Here is a 23,534-nt window from a genome sequence, read left to right as displayed (position 1 = left end):
CCCACCATTGTAATACAGACTGGGCAACAAGAGCAAAACTCTGTCTCAAAAAAAAAACAAAAACAAAAACCAACCAACCAACAAAACAAAAAACAACCACCACCACCATCAGCACCGGAAAAGCAAAATGCAGATAGTATGACCCATTTGTAAGTACTTTGAGAGATATACACATACATGCACAGAAGTTTACTTAAAAGGACATAAAAGAAACTTTAAGTTTATAAGTTATCAGTGGAGAATGAAGAATGCTAACTTTATTTTAGCCTTCTAAGATATGTGAACCCTTCCATCCCTTTACTTCCTTCCTTCCTTCCTTCCTCCCTCCCTCCATCTCTCTCTCTCTCTCTGAGACGAAGTTTCACTCTTGTTACCCAGGCTGGAGTGCAATGGCGTGCTCTTGGTTCACTGCAACCTCCGACTCCCAGGTTCAAGCAATTCTCCTGTCTCAGCCTCCCAAGTAGCTGGGATTACAGGTGTGCGCCACCATGCATGGCTAATTTTTTGTATTTTTAAGTAAAGACGGAGTTTCACCATGTTAGCCAGGCTGGTCTCGAATACCTGACCTCGTGATCTGCCTGCCTTGGCCTCCCAAAGTTCTGGGATTACAGGCGTGAGCCACCATGCCCGGCTTCTTTTTTTTTCTTTTTTTTTTTGAGACACTCCAACCTGGGCAATAAGAACGAACCTCTGTCTCAAAACAAACAAACAAAAGCCTCTGTTTCGGCTGGGTACAGTGGCTCACACCTGTAATCCCAGCACTTTGGGAAGCTGAGGTGGGTGGATCATGAGTTCAGGAGTTCGAGACCAGCCTGGCCAACATTGTGAAACCCCATCTCTACCAAAAAATACAAAAACTAGCTGGGCATGGCAGCAGGTGCCTGTAATCCCAGCTACTCGGGAGGCTGAGGCAGGAGAATTGCTTGAACCTGGGAAGGGGAGGTTGCAGTGAGCTGAGATTGTCCCACTGCACTCCAGCCTGGGTGACAGAGCAAGACTCCATCTCAAAAAAACTGAGGCAGAGAATTGCTTGAACCCGGGAGGTGGAGGTTGCCATGAAAGCCTCAAAAAAAAAAAAAGTACCAACTTCACAAACTGTTGGAAGAATAAAAGAAAATTAGGAAATCATCCATGTCAGACACTCGGCATAGCACAGTGTGAGGACAACTGTGAACAGATATTACTGGAATTATTATGAATATTATTACAAATTCCAGAAACTGCTGTTATTAGAATCAGATTTGACAATTCACTCAACAATCATCAATCTCAAAGACAATCAGTTTCTTTTATCCAAAGCTCATTCAATCTGATGAGTATGAGAGAGGGCATTTGTTAATTTAAGGTTTAAAAAAAAAGCCATCACAGGTAACAGGTGGGCTGATGGACATATTAATCCGAGTTTGGGTTTTACGTGTTACTTAACAAGAGTAGGCTTCTTTGTATATGAATACCTGTCCAAGGAACCAGGATACTTGTGACAGCTGGGCAGGAACCCTGATCTTTAAAGGATGCTGAATACATAAAAATAAACTTTTTCTTTTTTGTTTAAGCAATGAAAGCTTCCAACGCAAAATTTTCTATTTAATGATTGCTTATTTTCCTAAAAATTTACATCACTGATAGTTCATGCATACAGTTTACCAGCTAATTACAAATAATATGTCAATTGAGTAGGAGCTATAAAACTGAAACCGCCATAAAAATAAATTTCAAAAAAAGCATGCTGAATTTTTTTTTTTTGAATGCAACTTTTCCTCACAGAATTTCAAACAAATTCAGGCTGAATATTATCAAATTAAAATACTCCCTGTTGTAAATCTGGCTTTTATACTAAAAGACTCTCTCAAAGTACAACTTTAATGATACTCATTTTAATTTTTCTAACAAACCAAAAATATATCCTAAGCTTCTACATAACAACTGAAAGGATGTTGCCATTTAGGTAGAATAAATGCAGTTCAACTGGTTTGAGTCTACCATATTACAATGTTAACAGGCCTTCTTGGTATTAGAGAACAGTTTCAATATCAATGTGACAGGTTAAAGTTTGGATTACTCCAACTGCTATAATAAAAACAAATGGTCACACACATTTAATCATTTTCAATATAATATAAAATAGGCTCTACTTAACACCAATGTATCTACTGTAAATTTGTCAGAATTTAAACCTTAGAATAGTAATTATTTCAAATTGTACAAGTAGTTACAGCTGAACATATTAAAGTTACTGTAGCTTTCCTGAGAGTTGCCTGAAGTTCCCATCAAAAAACAAACAAAACAACAACAACAAAATCCTGGCATCTCAATGAGACTCTAAAAACTGCATGCCTACTTCATAGATCATTGCACTGTGCTGAACTGGCATCTGGAGACTGTATTGAGCTAGTTATATGAAGGCAAAAGGAAGAGATAGGGAAAGAGAGTTTATTTTAAAAAGAAAATACTATTCTTAACACACTCATCACTCTTAACACCTATAAGCAAGAGCTCATCACCTATAAGCAAGAGCTATCAGAAATACTATTTAAAAATATATACATTTCTAATTTTTCAACATTCAAAATACAGCAAGCAGATAATCTACCACAAGCAGATCTTCCTACCCCTTTCACCCGGACACAGCGCTTTGCCAAGAGCACAGGCCCAAGTAAAATAACCGATGCAATTTCCTTGTTTACTTAAAGAATTGCAGAAAACATGCTGACTACTTCTGGGGCTTCTGAAACAAACGAATTTTCAATACGTAAAATACTTCATGATCATGTTTTATATGTAAGCGTAGTAATGATTCCTTCAGCTAGTAGAAATCTAGTTTTAGATTGATTAAAAGGGTTAAATTTACACTGCAGCTCATCAGCATGCCTTGTTTGCAACCAGAAGGAAGAGGGTAAAGAGGGAGAAAAGCAGCAAAAACACACAAAATGGAAAACATCACTACTTCCTTTGGCTGTTATGAATAATTTAAATGACCCAAGATGTAAGGGTAAAAGAGTTCATGAACAGAAAGAAAGGGGGCTAACATTCTGAACTGGCCTCTTCCAGATTCATACTGATGTCGGAGAGGAAAAGGAATTTATTTACACTGCAGTGCCTGGCAGCAAACATGGCTGCCCCTGCCCCCTTTAAATCGGAATAATCTTCACTCTCTCCCCCAAACCGTCAAATTATGGCCATGTCTCTCCCTGCCTCCCTACCATAACACAAACACATCGCCTCCTCCCTCAAAACAGTAAAACCCACACCTCCCCATTTCACAACAATCACAATCCCATAACCACTGGCTCCTCTATTCTCTTGCTTGAAAGAAAGGCACAGAATACACACAAATATAGGAACAAAAGGCTTCCCTTCCTAACACTTTAACGACCCCCATCCCCTTCTTTTCCTCCCACTCTGACACTAAGCCGATCGTTCTCATCCCTGTCATCATTCAATTTCCTTCCCTAGCCCAATCCTGTCTTCCAGTTTCCTGCGTCTATTTCCCATCTTCCTATTGCAGCCTGCCTCATCCATTTCCTAATTCACCTTTTCCTTCACTTTCATTCCTCGCTTCTCCCTTCATTAATACAAAATACCCCATTTCTCCAGCAAATTTATCTCCTTCCCCTAGACTCTTCTGCTTCCCACACTCCATCCCCAAACCTCCCTATTTATCTCAGTCCAGCCAGGTCTCTCATCTCCGTGCAACTCTTCACCCCTTTCCCTGCCTCTCCCCATCCCATCCTTATCCCCGCCCCCATCCCACTTCTACTCCCAATTCCCAGCTCAGCGCCACTCCGACTCCGATCCCACTCCCACCTCCCCTGCCCCACCCCCCAGTTCCCTCCACACCCCCCACCTGGCCATCTGCTCCTCCGTCAGGACTCCCCTCGAGCCCGTTCAGGCCACCAGCTTCCCCTTCCATTCCTCCCGGGGTCTGGTGCCCCAGCCTTAGGTCGCCCCCTCCCCGTCGTTCCCTCCTCAGCCCTTCCTTGCACTACACGCGCGCGCGGACACACACACACACACGCACTTTACCTTCAGTTTGTTCCATTCTAACCCCCCGGCCGTGTCAGTGGGATCACAGGAGAGACACGGAGGCCCGGAGTGGGGCTGGGGTGCGGACAGCCGCCGGGGCCGCGCGGGGAGGAGGCGGAACCGAGCTAGGCCGCATGAAATCCCCGAGCTAGATTTTCCCCGCGCCGGACGCCTCTGCCATGGCGGCCGGCACCGAGGAGGGCCACGGCCTGGCCGGGCCGGGCGTGCCGCGGGAGAAGGAAGGCTAGGAAGGTGAGGAGGGAAGGGGACGCCGAGGGACTGGGGTCGCCCCGCCGCCGACGCCGCCAGAGAGGAGCCTAAGACTGGCGGCCCGGCCTGGGCAGCAGGGTCCTCAGCGCTCGGCTCCGAATTCGCACGCCTCTCCGCGGCGACCTGTGCACAGACCCCTCGGCATCCGCCTCCGTGCTGGCCGCCGCCGCTGCTCCCGCCGCCGCCGCCGCGCACAAAGCCCCCCCACCCCGACTCTCGGGGCGCCGCCGCCGCCAAATCCTCAGCCCCTCATTGGCCGCGGGCCGCGGTGCCTGCCGGGAAATGCAGTCCCGGGTTCGGGGCGCTAGGGGCCCAGGAGGAAGCGGCGAGTCTGCTGGGCGAAGGGAGTGGGAGCGCGAACCAGAGACGCCCGCGGCCGCTAGCGTCTGGACGACTGGGGAGACTGGGCGAGAGGGCCGAGGGACGGGGAGGGACGGTGTGAGGGAGAGTGACACACAAAACACCCCGGGAAGCTGGAGTAGGCGGGGAAAGGTGGGGCCCGGGAGGTAAAACTGGGCTCGGCGCGTTCTGTGAAGCTGATTAAAGAACAGCGTGCATTCAGGGCCATATGGCGCTCTTCGGGGTTAGAAACGACCCTCGCACGGTCCCCGGTGGGCGGCTGCGCGAGGGCAGGGCAGTCCAGGCGACCCCTTGGCCGTCTCCCATCCCACAGCTGTCAGGGAAGGGCTCCCATTCCAGAAGGGTCTGCATCTGGAATGCCGGGGGCGATGCAAGACCGCCTTGGGGGCGGTTTCCCTCTTAGCTCCGGCTGGGTTGTCGATAGTCCCCCTCCCCCGGTTGCCAGCCGTAGGAGGCCGGGCCGGTGGCACAGTCCTCCTGAGGAAGCGTCCCGACTTCCCCGGCAAGCGCCGGCCCCGCGCGTCTCTTCCTGCTCAGCTGCGGCCCGGAGGCTTGTGGGTAACCGGGAGGACGTCAGCGCCCACCGCATCCCCCGGTGCCCCCCGGCCGCGGGAGACCGCGACTGCTCCGTGCCTGTCACGTGCCGGGGCCCGCGGCTGCTCGCCGCCAGACCTCCGCATCGAGGGACGTGAGGGACATTTATCCTAGATTACCCAGGCAAGAACCAGAGGAGGAACTGGGAGGCAATTCTCCGTCATCCTCTAGCCCCCCGGATCCTAGGAAATGTATGGAAAACAATGGAAGGTTAGATGTCTGCACCAGTGATCTAGCCCCGCAGGAGTGTGCCGACCAGGTGCTATTTCCTGGGGCCTGGTGATAAGGACTTAGAAGGTTACAGCACAGAGACAGGAACGTAAAAAGGAAACACAGGCAGCAAGCAAATGAGGAAACCGATACTGTCTGTTCTGAGAATAATAAAGCCATTTCACTGCTAGACGTCATACTCTCTGTAGACGTTACAGTGCTGGATGTCTTTGGTACTATTACAAGAAATTAGTTATCTGTATCTTTACTATGTAAACAGGAAATTAAAAGATTCCTACAGATCGGTTATTTGAATGGGCACTAGTTATGAACCACTTACAAAAACAAAAACGTAACCCGGTTAATTCTACTAAGGATGATACTGAGAATTAAGAGTTCTCATTACTATTAATCATTAAATATTTTTAAACGTATGCTTTAAGTAGTACCACAAGTTAAAGCTATCAGTAAAAGCATACTTTTAATTTGTGATATGGCTTTTTAAAACACAGATGGCCAAAGCGGGCCACCAAGTCTAGCTTAATTCTATCTCCAGGAAAGAGGGATTAATTAAATTAGTATTTTGTTGTTCTATGAGCCTTTCTACCTCCATTCTTCTTTTTCTTCCTCCTATGTCTTCCTTGCTTTGTTAAGAAACTGTTGTCTTGACCCGGCCCCTGGGTTTCTTCCTTGAGAATCTGTTAAATTGTCCCCAGGGATCTTATATTAGCCTGTTTTAATAGCTATGCTATTAGGCAGCAAGAGTTTAAAATTATGTGAAGTAGCTGCACAGTGATGTAGTGCCATATTTAGGAAAATAGTCATTAAAAATAATAATTTACATTTTCAGCATCTAACATTTTCTAAGTTTTAGACCATGCTTACTTTTCATCATGGAAAATGAGCAAGCAGCTCATTAAGACAGCAATCTAACACAATTCTCAGGGCCAGAGTCATAAAGGAAAAAATATTTTTAAAAAAATTTCTTTTCTGAAGATTATATACAGAAACTCCTTACATGATAAATCACGTATTCTGAAAGTCAAAGAAATTGCCAAGTCTCATAACAATGGAAGACAGACATTGCTTTCAAAAAATAGATTTCAATAAGAAGGGTTCTTAACCCTTCTTTTTTTTAGGATAGGATTGCTGACATATGGCCATTGTAGAAAACCTAGCTCATCTTTCAAATACTGGGCATGGAATCGTTCATCTGGTTTATGAATACTTAATGATATTCACTGTGCTTCGTTGTAAGTGAATACAATGCATGAATATTTCCCCGTATAAAATGTCTCCCAGGGAACTGAGAATATTTTTGCATCCTTTATGATCTTTTCCAGAAAAGTACCAGTACGTGGTAGTGCAATTATGAAATCAGTGTGGAAACTACACCTACCTTTTAGAGCTCAAAATTTGACCACCAGGAATTTTCTGTGAGGGAAAAGTAAAGAGTCCAAAGCTTTGTAGATTTTAATTCTAGTAAACAGAACGTGAAGTGAAACCTTTATGTGCAAAGTTGAACATCAGACATGCACAAAGAGACCTCTAGTGGCCAAACTGAAAAGTTTTGCCTATTTAAAGTTGATCTAGTTGGTTATTAGCTGAAAAATCCTTTGTGGATTAAAAGCAGTCTGCATTTTTTACTGACGTTTAATACCCGCCATCTTCCATTCTTAAAAATGTGCAGCCCAGATGAGTAAAGTCTGTGGTCACCTCACATGTTAGGAGACGTATTCTCCGTGAGAAAGCGATTCCTTGTTGTATGGTGGTGTAGAGCCGCTTAAAAAAATATTTTTTTTTAGATGGAGTTTCCCTCTTGTCGCCCAGGCTGGAGTGCGGTGGCGCGATCTCAGCTTACTGCAACCTCCGCCTCCCGGGTTCAAGCGATTCTCCTGCCTTTGCCTCCAGAGTAGCCGGTACTACAGGCGCATACCACCACGCCCGGCTAATTTTTGTATTTTTAGTAAAGACAGGGTTTCACCATGTTGGTCAAGATGTTCTCGATCTCCTGACCCTGTGATCTGCCCGCCTTGGCCTCCCAAAGTGCTGGGATTACAGGCATGAGTCACCAGGTCCGGCCTAAAAAAAGTTTTTTAAAATCTTCCTTCCGGAGCCAGATAAAATGGATGGGAAAAGATAACCGGGGAACGAGAATATTTCTTGATCTTTTATTTTCCCAAGATGGCTCAGTTGCCCATCCTAGGAACTGAAGTGCCCTAAAACCTGCAGTGTCTCATTTAACAGTTACTATAACATACATTTTATATGTTGAGATTTCTACACAAACTACTAATCATAAAAACACTTGTTAAGGGAACATTTGGAAAGCAAATATCTTTAGTAGAATACAGATTTCCATAGAAGATTTCACAGTATTCCAGCCTCTGGAGAGGAAGGGAGAGGGATGCGTTCCTTCCGATTCCCGCCCTTTCTGCGACACCATCAAGTCCTCTCCGCGCCCCCGAGGCAGTTCCGGAATTGCGGGGGCCGAAGGAGAATACATCAAAGTGATGTCATTCGTGACTCCGAGATGGTTACCATGGCGACTGCCAGATATATTACCCTGTCAGTAGGGTAAGAACCTGTTTAATCCAGTCTTCAATCAAGGGTTTCCTCAGGGGTTAACCACAGCCTGCAGATTGTGGACTGGCAGAAAAACGTCACCTTCGGGCCCCCCAGCACCAACGCTCCTTAAACCAAGCCCCACAGAGAAGTCATTTCGTTGATGGGAACGTCGTGACTTTGCGGCTTCCTGGGCTGCTACGGTGAAGGACGCCCGCCCTCCCCAGAACTTGAGAGCTTATTGGTTGATGATGTCGTCACTCAGATTGACGTCAGGGGCGAGAAAAGAGGCGGAGCCGTAGAGACTAGGCTTCGGGCCCTTCTAGCATGGGGGTCCCTGGGAGGACTCGGGAAGGAACTAGGAGGACCTCAGCGGCCGTTCGGCGGAGCCCGGCCGAGGAGGTAGGGGTGGGCAGGCCCAACCCTCAGGCCGCGACCTGGTGGGCCGCGCTGTCTTTTTATCCTCGGGAGCCCGCTCCGTCAGCATCCTGCTTCTCCCATCAGCGCCAGATTCAGGCTCCCTGACAGCTTCCAGTTTCCACCGCTCTCTCCTGCGCTCCCGACCTCATCCCCGCCCGTGTCCCAAACTCTGAAGCTCGGTCTTCCCTCCCCCGCACAACGTGCTCCGTCCTTCTTTCTGTCCCGGGCCCTGCTTCTCCTCGGCTTCATTTCCAACAACCCCGATCGTCCACCAGGGTCGTCGTTCCGGTGCCTGTCCCACCCCCGCACCAAAAAAACCAAAGCAAATCCCTCAGACCCCGCCGCATGCAGGCCGCGCACACACCACGCGCGCCGAGGCCGCCGGCGGAGGAAGCCGAGGGCGCGATTTGCTCCAATGTCGTGAGGGGCAAAGCCGAGGGAGCCCGGGAGCAGCGGGCGTGGGGCAGTGCCAATGTGAGTGCGAGTGGTGTCCGCCGCCTGGGAGAGCCCGGGCCCGAGCGGATTAACCGCCGCCTCGGGTCTCGTCTCCCGCCAGCGAAATGCCACCCACCGTTAGTATGGGTCCAGAGGTTCCAAGCCCCTGTTCAAAGTGTCAGTTCTGTGGTTGAGGTTTCTCTCCAGGAGAGCCCCTGGAACTCCCTTCCTAGCCGAAAGAGAGCAGAGCTGCCATTGGGAGATGCCAGCTCTTCTGCTGCCCTTCACCGCCCTTAGCAGAAAAGCGCCCCTGGATGGAAAATGGTTTTGGTGAAGGTTATCTACATATTCAAAGCTCAGTTTGGGCTCTGGAGAATCACCAGCAAGGGAGACAGTTTTACCTCCACTTGAGCGATTAGTAGGTTCCATGTCTACCTTCATTCACTGCTACCTAAATTAGATTAGTGGGTACTTCAGTCTTCAGGGTTTGAGACAACTTGCCTAAATATAGAATAATGCTAGCTGAAAAGAAATCCAGGATATTTACTTTCTACCTATATTTTAAGGCTACAAATAGGTATGTCTTGCTCCACTTTTAAAGTACTTGGCAATCATGGAAGTTGCATTACTAGATACTGTTGACCAGAAATCAAAATGTCTCTGAGGACTGTACCATCTTCATGAGCATCATTAACCATTTGTTGGAATCTCAAAGTACCATTCTCAAGTCCAGAGCTAAGAAAATATCTACGATTGTTGGAAATTAGCTTGAAGGAGATTTTGTACCTTGCCTATGCAAATGTTCTACCTTTGCAATAGTTAAAAACACTTAAATCCTGATGTATGTTAATTGTTGTGTTTTTAAAATACTAAATCGTTTACTTACTCCTTTTGCCTAGGTCCCTATGTTAACTAGTTGAGACAAAAATAAATATGGCCTTCTACAGTTATAATTCAGTCTTAGCTATTGCTCGAACAAGGTAAGCATTGGTGTTACCCCCACCCCCCATACGAACTTCATTCTTTTTTTTTTTTGAGATGGAGTCTCACTCTGTCACCCAGGCTGGAGTGTAGTGGTACAATCTCTGCTCACTGCAACCTCCATCTCATGGGTTCAATTGATTCTCCCGCCTCAGCCTCTGAGTAGCTGAGATTACAGGCATTTGCCACCATGCCCGACTAATCTTTGTATTTTTAGTAGAGACCGGGTTTCACCATGTTGGCCAGGCTGGTCTGGAACTCCTGACCTCGGGTGATCCGTCTGCCTTCGACTCCCAAGGTACTGGGATTACAGGTGTGAATCACCTTGCCCAGCCTGAACTTCATCCTTCTAGATGGAAAGGATATGTATAAAGGGATTGGCTTCGTACACAATTAAAACTTTCTTGGAAGCTGGGCTTGAACCTGGGATGCGGAGGTTGCAGGTTGCAGTAAGCTGAGATTGCTCCATTGCACTCTAGCCTGGGTGACAAGAGTAAAACTCTGTCTCAAAAAGGGAAAACAAAAAAACAAAAACTTGGTTTTTAGGATGTTGACATCTTAATGTATTTAAACTTACAGCAAATTTTCTATGTGCTTTAGAACTCAGGCAGAGTAATTTTGTAGATGTGTGGTACAGGTTAAGATAGAAGATGTAATTTTTTTTCTTTCTTTTACTTTTATTTTTTTGAGACAGAGTCTCACTCTGTCACGCAGGCTGGAGTGCAATGGCATGATATCTTGGCACACTGCAACCTCCACTTACCGGGTTTAAGAAATTTTCCTGCCTCAGCCTTCCAAGTAGCTGGGATTACAGGCAAGTGGCCACCACACCGGCTAATTTTTGTATTTTTAGTACAGATGGGGTTTTGCCATGTTGGCCAGGCTGGTCTTGAACAACTAACCTCAGGTGATCCACCAGCCTCAGCTTCCCAAAGTGCTGGGATTATGGGCATGAAACACTGTGCCTGGCCGGAAGATCTAATAGTTTTAGAGTGACATATCTTTAATTGATGAATGTCACATGAGGTCCTTAGATATAAAGGGAGTAAAATGGCTGATGAACAAGCCAGTCTTAGGGCATATTTCTATCTCATTAAGGCCTGTTGCCATTTATTTATTCACTGAGACTAAATAAAAACTATTCACTGAGCACTTTTTCCTTTTTGGCCATTCAAAGAGTGTTTTATCTTGGCATGCTTCAAAAATAGTCTGAGGCTGGAGCAAGGCGGCTGAGTTGCAGATGCAGAGATGTAGATCTTTGTGAAGACTCTCACAGGCAAGACCATCACCCTTGAGGTCAAGACTAGTGACACCATTGAGAATGTCAGAGCCAAAATTCAAGACAAGGAGGGTATCCCACCTGACCAGCAGTGTCTGATGTTTGCCGGCAAACACCTGGAGAATGGCTGCACTCTCTCAGACTACAACATCCAGAAAGAGTCCACCCTGCACCTGGTGCTGCACCTGGTTCTGCACCTGTGAGGTGGCGTTATTGAACCTTCCCTCTGACAGCTCGCCCAGAAATACAACTGCAACATGATGATCTGCCGCAAGTGCTATGCTCGCCAGCACCCCCTTGCTGTCAACTGCCTCAAGAAGAAGTGTGGCCACATCCAACAACCTGCGCCCCAAGAAGAAGGTCAAGTAAGCCTCTTCCTTCTGGGAAGGGCAGCCTCCTGCCCAGGCCCCATGGCCCTGGAGCCTCAAGAAAATATCCCTTTGGTTGACTGGAGCAGAAAAAAAAAAAAGAAAAAAAAAAGAAAAAAAAAAAAAGTCTGAGGCTGGCTGCAGTGGCTCACACCTATAATCTCAGCACTTTGGAAAGTCTAAGCAGAAAGACAGCTTGAGCCCAGGAGTTCAAGAACAGCCTGGACAACATAGTGAGACCTTATCTCTGCAAAAATTTTAAAAACTATCTGGGTGTGGTGGTGTGGGCCTTTAGTCCCAGCTACTCAGGATGCTAAGCCTGGGAGGTCGAGGCTACAGTGAGCTGTGATCACACTACTGTACTCCAGCCTGGGTTTTTAATACTTTAAGAACCAAGCCAGGCATGGTACATGTGCCTGTAATCTCAGCTCCTTGGAAGGCTGAGGTGGAAGAATTGCTTGAGCCCAGGGGTTTGAGGCCAGCCTGGGCAACATAGCAAGACCCTGTCTTTTAAACAGAAAGAAAAAAAAAAAGAGCCAGATGTGGTGGCCCATGACTGTAATTCCAGCACTTTGGGAGGCTGAGGGAGGCAGATCACTTGAGGTCAGGAGTTCGAGACCAGACTGGCAAACATGGTGAAACCCCGTCTCTACTTAAAATACCAAAATTAGCCGGGTGTGGTGGTGGGTGCCTGTAGTCCCAACTACTCAGGAGGCTGAGGCAGGAGAATCACTTGAATTCAGGAGGCAGAGGTTTCAGTGAGCCAGGATCGCACCACTGCACTCCAGCTTGGGCAACAGAACAAGACTCTAGCTCAAAAAAAAAAAAAAAAAGACAAATTTTCTTTGCTTTTGTTTTTGACATGTTCCAAAATAATATTGCATATGCATTTAATTCTGTAGGCTGTTGAGAACTTGTGTTGATTTCTTCCACATGAGCCTGGGAAGTCATGGCTGCAGTGAGCTATGATTATGCCACCGTACTCCAGCCCTCCAGCCTGGGACCCTGGGTGACAGAGGGAGGACCATGCCTTTCTCAAAACAAACAAACACCTGAAAGAATGGAAAAAGCCATCTCTTTGCCAGTCACTTTCTTTGCTTATATCTATCATACTTTGATTTTCAAACAATCTGATATGGCACTTTAACTGCAGACTGTGGGCTGTTGCAATACCAGAATGTAGAGATCCTGAGATCAGATTTTTGAGATGGAGTCTCGCTCTGTCCCCCAGGCTGGAGTGCAGTGGCGCAATCTCATTTCACTGCACCTTCACCTCTTGGGTTCAAGCAATTCTCCTGCCTCAGCCTCCCTAATAGCTGGGATTACAGGTGCATGATACCACGCCTGGCTAATTTTTGTATTTTTAGTAGAGATGGGGTTTCACCATGTTGGCCAGGCTGGTCTTGAACTCCTGACCTCAGGTGATCCACCTGCCTCAGTCTCCCAAAGTGCTGGGATTACAGGCATGAGTCACTGCACCCAGCCCTAATGTTCTTGAAGAATTTAGGTGAAGGGTATTTTAGCTGTAAGTGCCTCTCATTTGAGGGGTTCAAAGACACTGCATAGGCAAGGCAGTATTATGTGATTGGCTAATCCCTTCAGCGACCATCAAATGTTTCTTTGAAACAGTATTCCTTGGCCAGGCATGGTGGTTCACGCCTGTAATCCCAGCACTTTGGGAGCCCAAGGCAGGAGGTCAGGCATTTGAGACTAGCCTGGCCAACTTGGTGAAACCCCGTCTCTACTAAAAACACAAAAATGAGCCAGGCTAGCTTCTCAGAAGGCTGAGACAGGAGAATTCCTTAAGCCCAAGAGGCAGAGGTTGTTGTGAGCTGAGATCGCGCCAATGTACTCCAGTGTGGACGATGGAAGTGAAAAAAAAAAAAGCTGTTTTATTTTACCAGATGTACTACCTATTTCTTTAATAGTATGTGCTTTATGATAGTGTGTGCTTTGTAATAGTATGTATTTAACTCAGAGGATGTTGCTCTTTATTCCAGATTCTCCAGCCGTTTTGTCCATCCTACCTGCTCTTTTTATTCCCCATCATATGCATTTCTTCACTTGCCAGATTCCCATTTAAATAAGACATGTCTGAAGAACTATGGGAGCAAGAAGTACTCAGATCCTAGTCAGCCAGGCAATACAGTACTTCACTCACGAACTAGACTAATACAAAAGCTACACACATCCACTTGTTGGCTGCAAGAGGTTCCTGGCAAACCTCAGCTGGAGCAAGCCACAAAAGATCTACATGTGACAAGCCCTCAGGCCACAAAAGAAACTGGCTCAAAGATTAAAGAAGGCGAGCAATCTTATAGACAAAAAATCATGGATGAACTTAAATATTATTACAATGGATTCCACTTACTTTGGATTGACACCAAAGTTGCTGCCAGAATGGTTTGGAGGCTATTGCATGGACAGGTCCTGACCAGACGAGAGAGACGAAGGGTAGGCAAGAATCATATTTGAGAAAAAAAATGTGAAATTAAAATGAACTATTTGGGAGCTCTAAATTCAACATAAACTTCATCTTAAACATCCCAGAATAGGTGGCTGGGTGCAGTGGCTCACGCCTGTAATCCCTGCACTCAGGAGGCCGAGGTGGGCAGATCACAAGATCAGGAGTTTGAGATCAGCTTGACCAACATGGTGAAACCCTGTCTCTATTAAAAATACAAAAATTAGCTGGGCATTGTGGCATGCACCTGTAATCCCAGTTACTCAGGAGGCTGAGGCAGGAGAATCACTTAAACCAGGGAGGTGAAGGTTGCAGTGAGCCGAGATCACGCTACTGCACTCCAGCCTAGGTGACAGAGAGAGACTCCCTTTCAAAAAAAAAATCTCAGACTAGGCCAGGCATGGTGGCTCACGCCTGTAATCCCAGCACTTTGGGAGTCCAAGGCGGGCAGATCATGAGCTCAGGAGTTCAAGACCAGTCTGGCCAACATAGTGAAACCCTGTCTCTACTAAAAATACAAAAAAAAAAAAAAAAAAAAAAAAAAAAAAATAGCCAGGCATGGTGGTGGGTGCCTATAATCCCAGCTACTTGGGAGGCTGAGGCAGGAGAATTGCTTGAACCCGGGAGGTGGAGGTTGTAGTGAGCCAAGATCGTGCAACTACACTCCAGCCCAGGCAACAGTGTGACACTCCATCTCAAAAAAAAAAAAAAGAAAAAACAGAAAAAACAAACAAACAAAAATCCCAGAGTAGGAATAATAACTGCTGGTGAGAACCAGGAGTCTCGCTCTGTGGCCCAGGCTGGAGTGCAGTGGCGCGATCTCGGCTCACTGCAACCTCTGCCTCCCAGGTCCCAGTTCAAGCAATTCTCCTACCTGAGCCTCCCGGGTCCCAGTTCAAGCAATTCTACCTCAGCATCCCAAGTAGCTGGGATTACAGGCACAAGCCACCATGCCCAGCTAATTTTTGTATTTTTTAGTAGAGACAGGGTTTCACCATGTTTGCCAGTCTGGTCTTGAACTCTTGACCTCAGGTGATCTACCCGCCTTGGCCTCCCAAAGTGCTGGGATTATAGGCATGAGCTACGGTGCCCGGCCTGTAGAATGGTTTTTTAACAAACTTTTATTTTAGGTTCAGGGGTACATATGCATGTTTGTAGAATGGTTATAATTGTGTTTTTTAATCTCTCCAAGAAGTTGAGAGGCTTCATGTTTGAAGTATTGTTAAATATTAAGCATATGCATTTTAAAACCCAATTTGCGTGGGTATAATGACTCACACCTGTAATCCCAGCACTTTGGGAGGCAGAGGTGGGCAGATCACTTGAAGTCAAATGTTCGAGACCAGACCGGCCAACACGGTGAAACCTTGTCTACTAAAAATACAGACGTTAGTCAGGCATGGTGGCATGTGCCTGTAGTCCCATCTACCCAGGAGGCTGAGGCAGGAGAATGGCTTGAACCTGGGAGGCAGAGGTTACAGTGAGCTGGGATTGTGCCACTGTACTCCAGCCTGGGAGACAGAATGAGACTGTCTCAAAAAAACAAACAAACAACACCCCAATTTGAAGTGGTACTATGCTATTAAAGAAAGTATGGACCCTCTAACATAATAAAGTCTAGGAGATGCCAATAATATTTTTATTATCATAGATTTCCTTCAAGATATCCAATAAAAATTACTTCAGAGCTATGGTAAACAGGAAAACCCTGCCTTTTCATTTTATAAACAGTTGCATAAAACCTGTCTTTTATGCAACTGTTTTAACACTTTAAGAACCAAGCTGAGCATGGCACACATGCCTGTAATCCCAGCTCCTTGGAGGTGGGAGGATTTTTTGAGCCCAGGAGTTTGAGGCCAGACTGGGCAACATAATGAAACACTCTCTCTTAAAAGAAAGAAAGAAAGATGAACCAAGACAGGGTTTTTTTTGTTTTGTTTTTGGTGTGCCCTAAAATAATGAATATTGCATGTGCATTTAATTCTATAGCTGTTGAGAACTTGTGTTGATTTCTTCCGCCTGGTTCCATTTATGGTGTTCATAATTGTACCCTTCATGGAATTCTTATTACCAGTGTTTCTGAAACTCTTCCCAGAGATGTTGCCATCAACTTTTGAAAGTGAATCCAAAAAGGTATGTAGGATTTTTTTAACTTTAACAAAATTTAATAACCTTTATTAGAGGAGTTTTTAGGTTTACAGAAAAATGGGGCAGAAAGTACTTCTCCCCACCCTGCCCTGTCACGATTTCTCCTGTAATTAATATCTTGCATTAGTGTGGTATATTTGTAACGATTAAAGAACCAAGACTGATATTTTATTATTAAAGCTCATACTTTAGGGTTCGCTCTTTATGTTGAAACAGTTCTGCGGGCTTTGCAAATGCATAAGGTCATGTATCCACCATCACAGTATCATACTCAATAATTTCACTGCTCTAGGCACAGTAGCTTATGTTTGTAATTCCAGCACTTTCGGAGGCTGAGGCAGGTAGATCGCCTGAGCCCAGGAGTTTGAGACCAGCCTGGGCATCATAGCGAGACTCCATTTCCACAAAAAACAAAAAAATTAATTAGGCATGACAGGTCATGCCTGTGGTCCCAATTCCTTGGAAGGCTGAAGCAAGAGGATCACTTGAGCCCAGGAGGTTGAGGCTGCAATGACCTATGATAGTGCCACTGCACTCCAGCCTGGGTGACAGAGGAGGACCTTGTCTTAAAAAAAAAAAACCCCATGCTCCACCTATTTGTCCCTCCCTCTTCCTCCCCCAACTCAAGGCAGCCACTGATCTTTTTTTTTGTCTCTGTAGTTTTGCCTTTTCCAGGATGTCATATAGTTGGGATCATACAGTGTGTAGCCATTTTAGATTGGCTTCTTTCACCTAGCAATATGCATTTCAAGTTCTTTTCATGGCTCAATTATTTTTTATCACTGAATGATAGTCCATTGTTATGGCTGTACCAGTTTGTTTATCCATTCTCCTATGAAAGGACACCTTGATTGCTTCCAGTTTTTGGCAATTATGAATAAAAGTTCTATAAACACTTTATACAGGGTTTTTTTGTTGTTGTTTGAGACGGAGTTTTGCTTTTGTTGCCCAGGCTGGAGTGCAATGGCGCAAACTCAGCTTACCACAAGCTCCACCTCCCCAGTTCAAGCGAGTCTCCTGCCTCAGCCTCTCAAGTAGCTGGGATTACAGGCATGCACCACCACACCCAGCTAATTTTGTATTTTTAATAAAGACAGGGTTTCTCCATGTTGGTCAGGCTGGTCTCGAACTCCCTACTTCAGGTGATCCGCCCGCCTCAGCCTCCCAAAGTGCTGGGAGTACAGACGTGAGCCACCGCGCCTGGCCTTATGTACAGCTTTTTTCTGTAGATGTAAGCTTTCAACTCACTGGCATAAATGCCTAGGAGAATAATTGGTGGATTGTATAGCAAGACTATGTGTAGTTTTTAAGAAATTTCTAAACTGTCTTCCGAAGTGGTTGTATTATTCTATATTCTCACCAGCAATGAATGAGAGTTCCTGTGGTTCCACATCTTTACCAGCATTTGATGTTGTCAGTGCTCTAGACATTTGCTACGAAATAGATTGTGTAGTGGTATCTCATTGTTTTAATTTGTAATCTCCTGATGTCATATGATGTTGAGTATCTTTCCTGTGCTTATTTACCATCTGTGTATCTTCTTCGGGGAGGTGTCTGTTTATATCTTTGGTTGACTTTTTTTTTTTTGAGAATGAGTCTCACTCTGTCACCCAAGCTAGAGTGCAGTGGTACAATCTCAGCTCACTGCAACCTCCGCTTCCCAGGCTCAAGTGATTCTCCTGTGTCAGCCTCCCGAGTAGCTGGGATTAGAGGCATCCACCACCACACCCAGCTAAGTTTTGTATTTTTAGTAGAGGCAGAGTTTCACCATGTTGGCCAGGCTGGTCTCGATTTCCTGACCTCAGGTGATCCGCCCGCCTTGGCCTCCCAAAGTGCTGAGATAACAGATGTGAACCACTGTGCCCAGCCGAGTTAATTTTTATGAAAACTCTAATGTCAGTATCTAGATTCATTTCTCTCTCTTTTTTTTTTTTTTTAGACACCAGGCTAGAGTGCAGTGGTGCCATCTTGGCTCACTGCAACCTCTGCCTCCCGGGTTAAAGTGATTCTCCTGCCTGAGTCTCCCAGGTAGCTGGGACTACAAGCACGTGCCACCATGTCCGGATAATTTTTTGTATTTTTAGTACAGACAGGGTTTCACTGTGTTAGCCAGGATGGTCTCAATCTCCTGACCTCATGATCCACCCACCTCAGCCTCCCAAAGTGCTGGGATTACAGGCATGAGCCACCGTGTCCAGCCTCATTTCTCTGTTTTTTTTTTTTTTTTTTTTTTTTTTTTTTGTTTTTTTTTTGAGACGGGGTCTCGCTCTTGTTACCCAGGCTGGAGTGCAATGGCGCGATCTCGGCTCACCGCAACCTCCGCCTCCTGGGTTCAGGCAATTCTCCTGCCTCAGCCTCCTGAGTAGCTGGGATTACAGGCACGCGCCACTGTGCCCAGCTAATTTTTTTTTTGTATTAATAGAGACGGGGTTTCACAATGTTGACCAGGATGGTCTCGATCTCTCGACCTCGTGATCCACCCGCCTCGGCCTCCCAAAGTGCTGGGATTACAGGCTTGAGTCACCGCGCCCGGCCTTGTTTTTTGTTTTTTTTAATGTGGATATCTAGCTTTTGCAGCACCATTAGTTGAAAAGATTTTCTCTTCTCCACTAAATTCTAACTTGATTTTAACTGTTAAAAGAATAAAGAGAACAGGCTGGATGCTGTTGTTCATCCCTGTAATCCCAGCACTTTGGGAGGCCAAGGTGGGAGGATTGCATGAACCCAAGAGTTCAAGACCACCCTGGGCAATATAGCGAGATTCCTGTCTCTACAAAAAATTTTAAAACAAATTAACCAGGTGTGGTAGCATGCACCTGTATTCCCAGCTACTTGGGAGGCTGAGGTGGGAGGATTGCTTGAGCCCAGGAGGTCGAGGCTGCAGTGAACTGAGATCATGCCACTGCACTGCACTCCAGCCTGGGCAAGAGTGAGATCCTGTCTTTAAAAAAATAAATAAATAAAATAAAAAGAAGAAAGAAAATAGAAGTCCACTGTTACCGTGGTGACGAGGTTTGATTTAGCCCAACAGACCGTTCAGCAGCCCCTGAGAAGAAGGAGCCTTCATTGAGTGTGGCAGTCACTGTGCAGGTGAGAAAACAGAGGCAGCTCCTTCCTTCTCCCCCTTCTGTGCCACTCTACTAGATAGCGTATGGTAAGGAGGTGTAAACAAAACATTACGAGAGGACAAAGAGAGCAACTTTTACATCAGTAAGGTTGGGAAATTTTTCACAGAAAAGGTAACTTTGGAACTGAGACTTAAAGAGTAAGTGGGATTTTACCACAGTCTGGGAAAGGTATTCTGGATAAAAGAAATAGCATTTAACATGGCTCAGTGGCATAAGAGAGTATGATGTAGTCAGAGACCACTGGTCGGTTATTTGTGGTTGAAGTAGGCAGTTCCAGGGTGTCAGTGACAGGAAACAGACAAAGTGATGTGTTGGGATCAAGTTGGAAGGCATCCACCTGCTTAAGGAATTTAGGCTTTCTCATGGTGAATAATGGCAAGGAAACATTTGAAGCAGGGTAGCTGGGTAGATGACATGATTAGATCTGTGTTTTGGAAGAAAATTTTGCTGGCAGGAGGGGCTGCAGAGGGCAGAGCCAAGGAATGGAAACCAGCTGGAATAATAGCCCAAGAGAGAGATGGCAGAGACTACATTATGAAATTGACAATAAGAATAAAGATTTCAAGGCTGGGTGCGGTGGCTCACACCTGTAATCCCAGCACTTTAGGAGGCAGAGAGGGGTGGATCACTTAAGGTCAGAAGGTCAGTATGAGCCTGGCCAACATGGTGAAACCTCGTCTCTACTAAAAGTACAAAAATTAGCTGGGCATAGTGGCATGCACCTGTAGTTCCAGCTACTTGGGAGGCTGAGGCAGTAGAATCACTTGAATCCAGGAAGTGGAGGTTGCTATGAGCCGAGATCATGCCACTGCACTCCAGCCCAGGTGACAGAGTGAGATTCTGTCTTAAAAATAATAATAATAAAAAAGACTTGAAGATAAATTTGGGATGCCTTCACAAGATAAAATCAAATTACAATATTTGACTGCCTGGCAATGGTTTAATTTGCTTACATGTAAAATAATCAGCATCTAGGCTGGGCATGGTGGCTCATGCCTGTAGTCCTAGCACTTTGGGAGGCCGAGGTGGGTGGATCACCTGAAGTCAGGAGTTCAAGACCAGCCTGGCCATCATGGTGAAACCCTATCTTTAAAAAAAAAAAAAAAAAAGTATCAGCATCTAGAATTAATGCCATAACATTCCAAGGAAAAATATTAGTGAATTCAGGAAGATGGGGGAAGTGATTTATTTAAATGTTACCTCTTTCCTGAACACCTTATTCCCCAAAACATACAAATATGTGTACATCATGGCCACAGTCTTAGAAAATTATTGTTTGCTTTGTTCCATGGAGAGAGAAGCTTTCTGTTTACATCAGATCACAGTACCATGCATTTCTCTTTCATAGCACTTACCCATTATGCTTCTCTATTAATATGAGGAATTACTGGATTATCATTAGTCACTAATGTTTGTCTCTCCCACTACACTAAAAGTTCCATGAGGGCAGGAATTCTTTTTGTTTTTTTATTTTTGAGATGGAGTTTCACTCTTGTTGCCCAGGCTGGAGTGCAATGGTTCGATCTCGGCTCTACGACCTCCCAGGTTTAAGCGATTCTCAGCCTCCTGAGTAACTGGAATTACAGGCATGTGCCACCATGCCTGGCTAATGTTTGTATTTTTAGTAGAGATGGGGTTTCACCATGTTGGCCAGTCTGGTCTCGAACTCTTGACCTCAGACGATCCACCAACCTCAGCTTCCCAAAGTGCTGGGATTATAGGTGTGAGCCACTACACCCGGCCACTAAGTGGTTTCCAACCATGGTATTGCCATTGTGTGATTTTTTTTTTTTTTTGTCTACATCCTTTAAGATCTATCTAAAAATCAGTGATTCCTATGACTGGCTGATCATTAGAATCTCCTAGGCAACTTAAAAATATACACAGATTCCTGTTCTTCTTTACCACCCTGAGTCCTGACTGGTTATTTTGAAAATGCTACCATACTACATTTCTTTTGATGAACAAGGATTAAGAAATACCAGTCAACACAGTGTCCTACGAGTGTCCATTTACTTTTCTTCTGTGTAGTGTTGTTTATGTCTGTTAGAGCACTTAACTCACTGTATTGTAATTACTTATGTCTGTTTTCTAGTTAAAATGTAAGCCACATTAGTGTACAGTCCATTTCTTAGTTTTCTTCGTAAAGCAAAACCCAGGGCCACTCAAACAAAGAGTTGGCTCAACTGGCAGCCTGGATGGTTTGCACCAGGTTAAAGATAGTATCTCATTATTGTCCGGGCACTGTGGCTCAAGCCTGTAATCTCAGTACTTTGGGAAGCTGAGATGGGCGGATCACTTGAGATCAGGAGTTTAAGACCAGCCTGGCCAAAATGGTGAAACCCTTCTCTACTAAAAATACAAAAATTAGCCGAGTATGGTGGTGCGCACCTGTGATCCCAGCTATTCGGGAGGCTAAGGCAGGAGAATTGCTTGAACCAGGAGGCGGAGATTGCAGTGAGTTGAGATTGCCTCTGCACTCCACCCTGGGTGACAGAGCAAAACTCCTCTCAAAAAACAACAACAAAAAAAAAAGGCCAGGCATGGTGACTCATGCCTGTAATCCCAGCACTTTGGGAGGCTGAGGTGGATCACTTAAGTCAGGAGTTCAAGACCAGCCTGACCAAGATGGAGAAACCCTGTCTCTTCTAAAAATACAAAAAAATTAGCCGGGCGTGGTGGTACATGCCTGTAATCCCAGCTACTTGGGAGGCTGAGGCAGAAGAATTGCTTGAACCTGGGAGGCAGAGGTCGTGTTGAGCTGAGTTGCACCATCGCACTCCAGCCTGGGCAACAAGAATGAAACTCTGTCTCAAAAAAAAGAAAAAAAATTAGCCAGGTGCGGTGGCACACACCTGTAATCCCAGCTATTCAGGAGGCTAAGGCAGGAAAATTGCTTGAGCCCAGAAGGTGGGGGTTGTAGTGAGCCAAGATCGTTGCCACTGCACTCCAGCCTGGGCGACAGAGTGGGACTTTGTCTCAAAAAAAAAAAAAAAAAAAAAAAAAATAAATAAATAAATAAATAAATATATATATATATATATATATATATATATATATATGTAGTATCTCATTCTAAATAATGATAAAGATAAAGCCTCCCATTGGGGGAACATTTTGGATCTATCACATGCTTATGATTACAAAAAGTAAGGAGACAACTTCCAAATAGAGGCTTCTTTTTACTTGCTCTGATCTCACAAACCCATTCAGCTAAGCCTGAGCATCATGTGACTAGATGATGTAGGGATGAGCAATAACAAGGAGACAGCGATTTTTCTCCCATCTTTACCGATTTGCAATCATGAAGGCTTGAGTAACGTTTACTCTTCTACCATTAAGGAAGAAAAACAGAAAAAGAAAATGGCTGCAAAGTTGGAAATAGCAAAATTTCTTCAAGAAACCGTGACAGAAATGGCAAGGAGGAACAGAGCCAAGATGGGCGATGCCTCTACACGGCTCTCATCCTACGTGAAGCAGGTGTCCATCTTTTATGTAATGCCAAACAACTTCAGGGCTGGGAGTTATATGAAAAACACATGTCCTCGTGGATTTCCCAAATTGTTCACCGTCTTTGAAATTGCAAATATCTAAATTATGAACATAATTAGATATTGTAAACATGTAATATTATAAACATTGATAGTAGTTTGCAGAAAAGCCTGCCTTAAAGTAATCAACGTGTTGAAGACCTTGATAACTTCTTGGAAAGAACAGTAGATTTTGAGTCAAACTTTTGAACTAATGATTTTTCAGCTGATATAGTTTGACTTCAGACAGATATCTTTTCTGTATACTCTGAGGCCCATTTCCAGATGTCAGACAGAGTCCCATAAATGCTTTGACGTCTCTTTCAAACAGCCTAGTGGGAAAGTTAAGTAGGAAACGCATTTTAATTGGCCTCTTTGTCCCACTGCCTAGGTCCAGACAGGCCACAAGCCCAGCACAAAGGAGATAGTTCAATTTTCCAAACTGTTTGAGGACCAGCTGGCCCTGGAGCACCTAGATCGCCCTCAGCTGGTTGCCCTTTGCAAACTGCTGGAATTGCAGACGTTTGGAACCAACAACCTGCTACGCTTTCAGCTCCTGATGAAACTGAAGTCTATAAAAGCAGATGATGAAGTAAGAACTTAACCATAGCTCTAGGAAATTAGTAAGGTTTTAGGAGATACCTTAGGGTGCCTGTGGGATGAAGTGTGCAGTATTTTTTGTTTTTGTTTTTGAGGCAAAGTCTCACTCTGTCGCCCAGGCTGCAGTGGCGCAATCTTAGCTGATTGCAACCTCCGCCT

General features: G+C 45.2%; 2 protein-coding genes and 1 pseudogene across 11 annotated transcripts in view; 2 read left to right on the top strand and 1 right to left on the bottom strand.

Annotated features, from left to right (window-relative positions):
* NSD3 (nuclear receptor binding SET domain protein 3) overlaps window positions 1-4,496 on the bottom strand; it is a 112,689-nt gene extending 108,193 nt beyond the window's left edge. The window contains exon 1 of one of the 2 annotated variants that reach the window (XM_012475954.2): window positions 4,024-4,496. The gene's annotated coding sequence lies outside the window, so the exon portion shown is untranslated. The remainder of the gene's footprint in view (window positions 1-4,023) is intronic. The other variant, XM_012475948.2, reaches the window with a different exon arrangement.
* Window positions 4,497-8,343: 3,847 nt separating this feature from the next.
* Window positions 8,344-23,534, top strand: part of LETM2 (leucine zipper and EF-hand containing transmembrane protein 2) — a 39,308-nt gene continuing 24,117 nt past the window's right edge. For 5 of the 9 annotated variants that reach the window (XM_012475971.3, XM_012475970.3, XM_012475972.3 and 2 more), the window contains exons 1-6: window positions 8,344-8,424; window positions 9,777-9,857; window positions 13,506-13,959; window positions 15,959-16,102; window positions 22,588-22,725; window positions 23,167-23,367. In XM_012475971.3, the coding sequence (XP_012331394.1) occupies window positions 9,811-9,857; window positions 13,506-13,959; window positions 15,959-16,102; window positions 22,588-22,725; window positions 23,167-23,367 (984 nt within the window). In that variant the 5' untranslated portion in view covers window positions 8,344-8,424; window positions 9,777-9,810. Of the gene's footprint in view, window positions 8,425-8,852; window positions 8,917-8,964; window positions 9,858-13,505; window positions 14,201-15,958; window positions 16,103-22,587; window positions 22,726-23,166; window positions 23,368-23,534 lie in introns of those variants that run through there. The other 4 variants (XM_064368673.1, XM_012475968.3, XM_012475969.2 and 1 more) reach the window with 3 other exon arrangements.
* On the top strand, window positions 11,080-11,588 carry LOC105733514 (ubiquitin-ribosomal protein eL40 fusion protein-like; annotated as a pseudogene).

Source organism: Aotus nancymaae, unplaced genomic scaffold (genome assembly GCF_030222135.1).
Source record: "Aotus nancymaae isolate 86718 unplaced genomic scaffold, 86718_ANA_hifiasm-v0.15.2.pri h1tg000079l, whole genome shotgun sequence".
NCBI classification, from domain to species: Eukaryota; Metazoa; Chordata; class Mammalia; order Primates; family Aotidae; genus Aotus; species Aotus nancymaae.
Note: the sequence above shows the minus strand (reverse complement) of the source record. Positions and strands in the feature narration are given on the sequence as shown.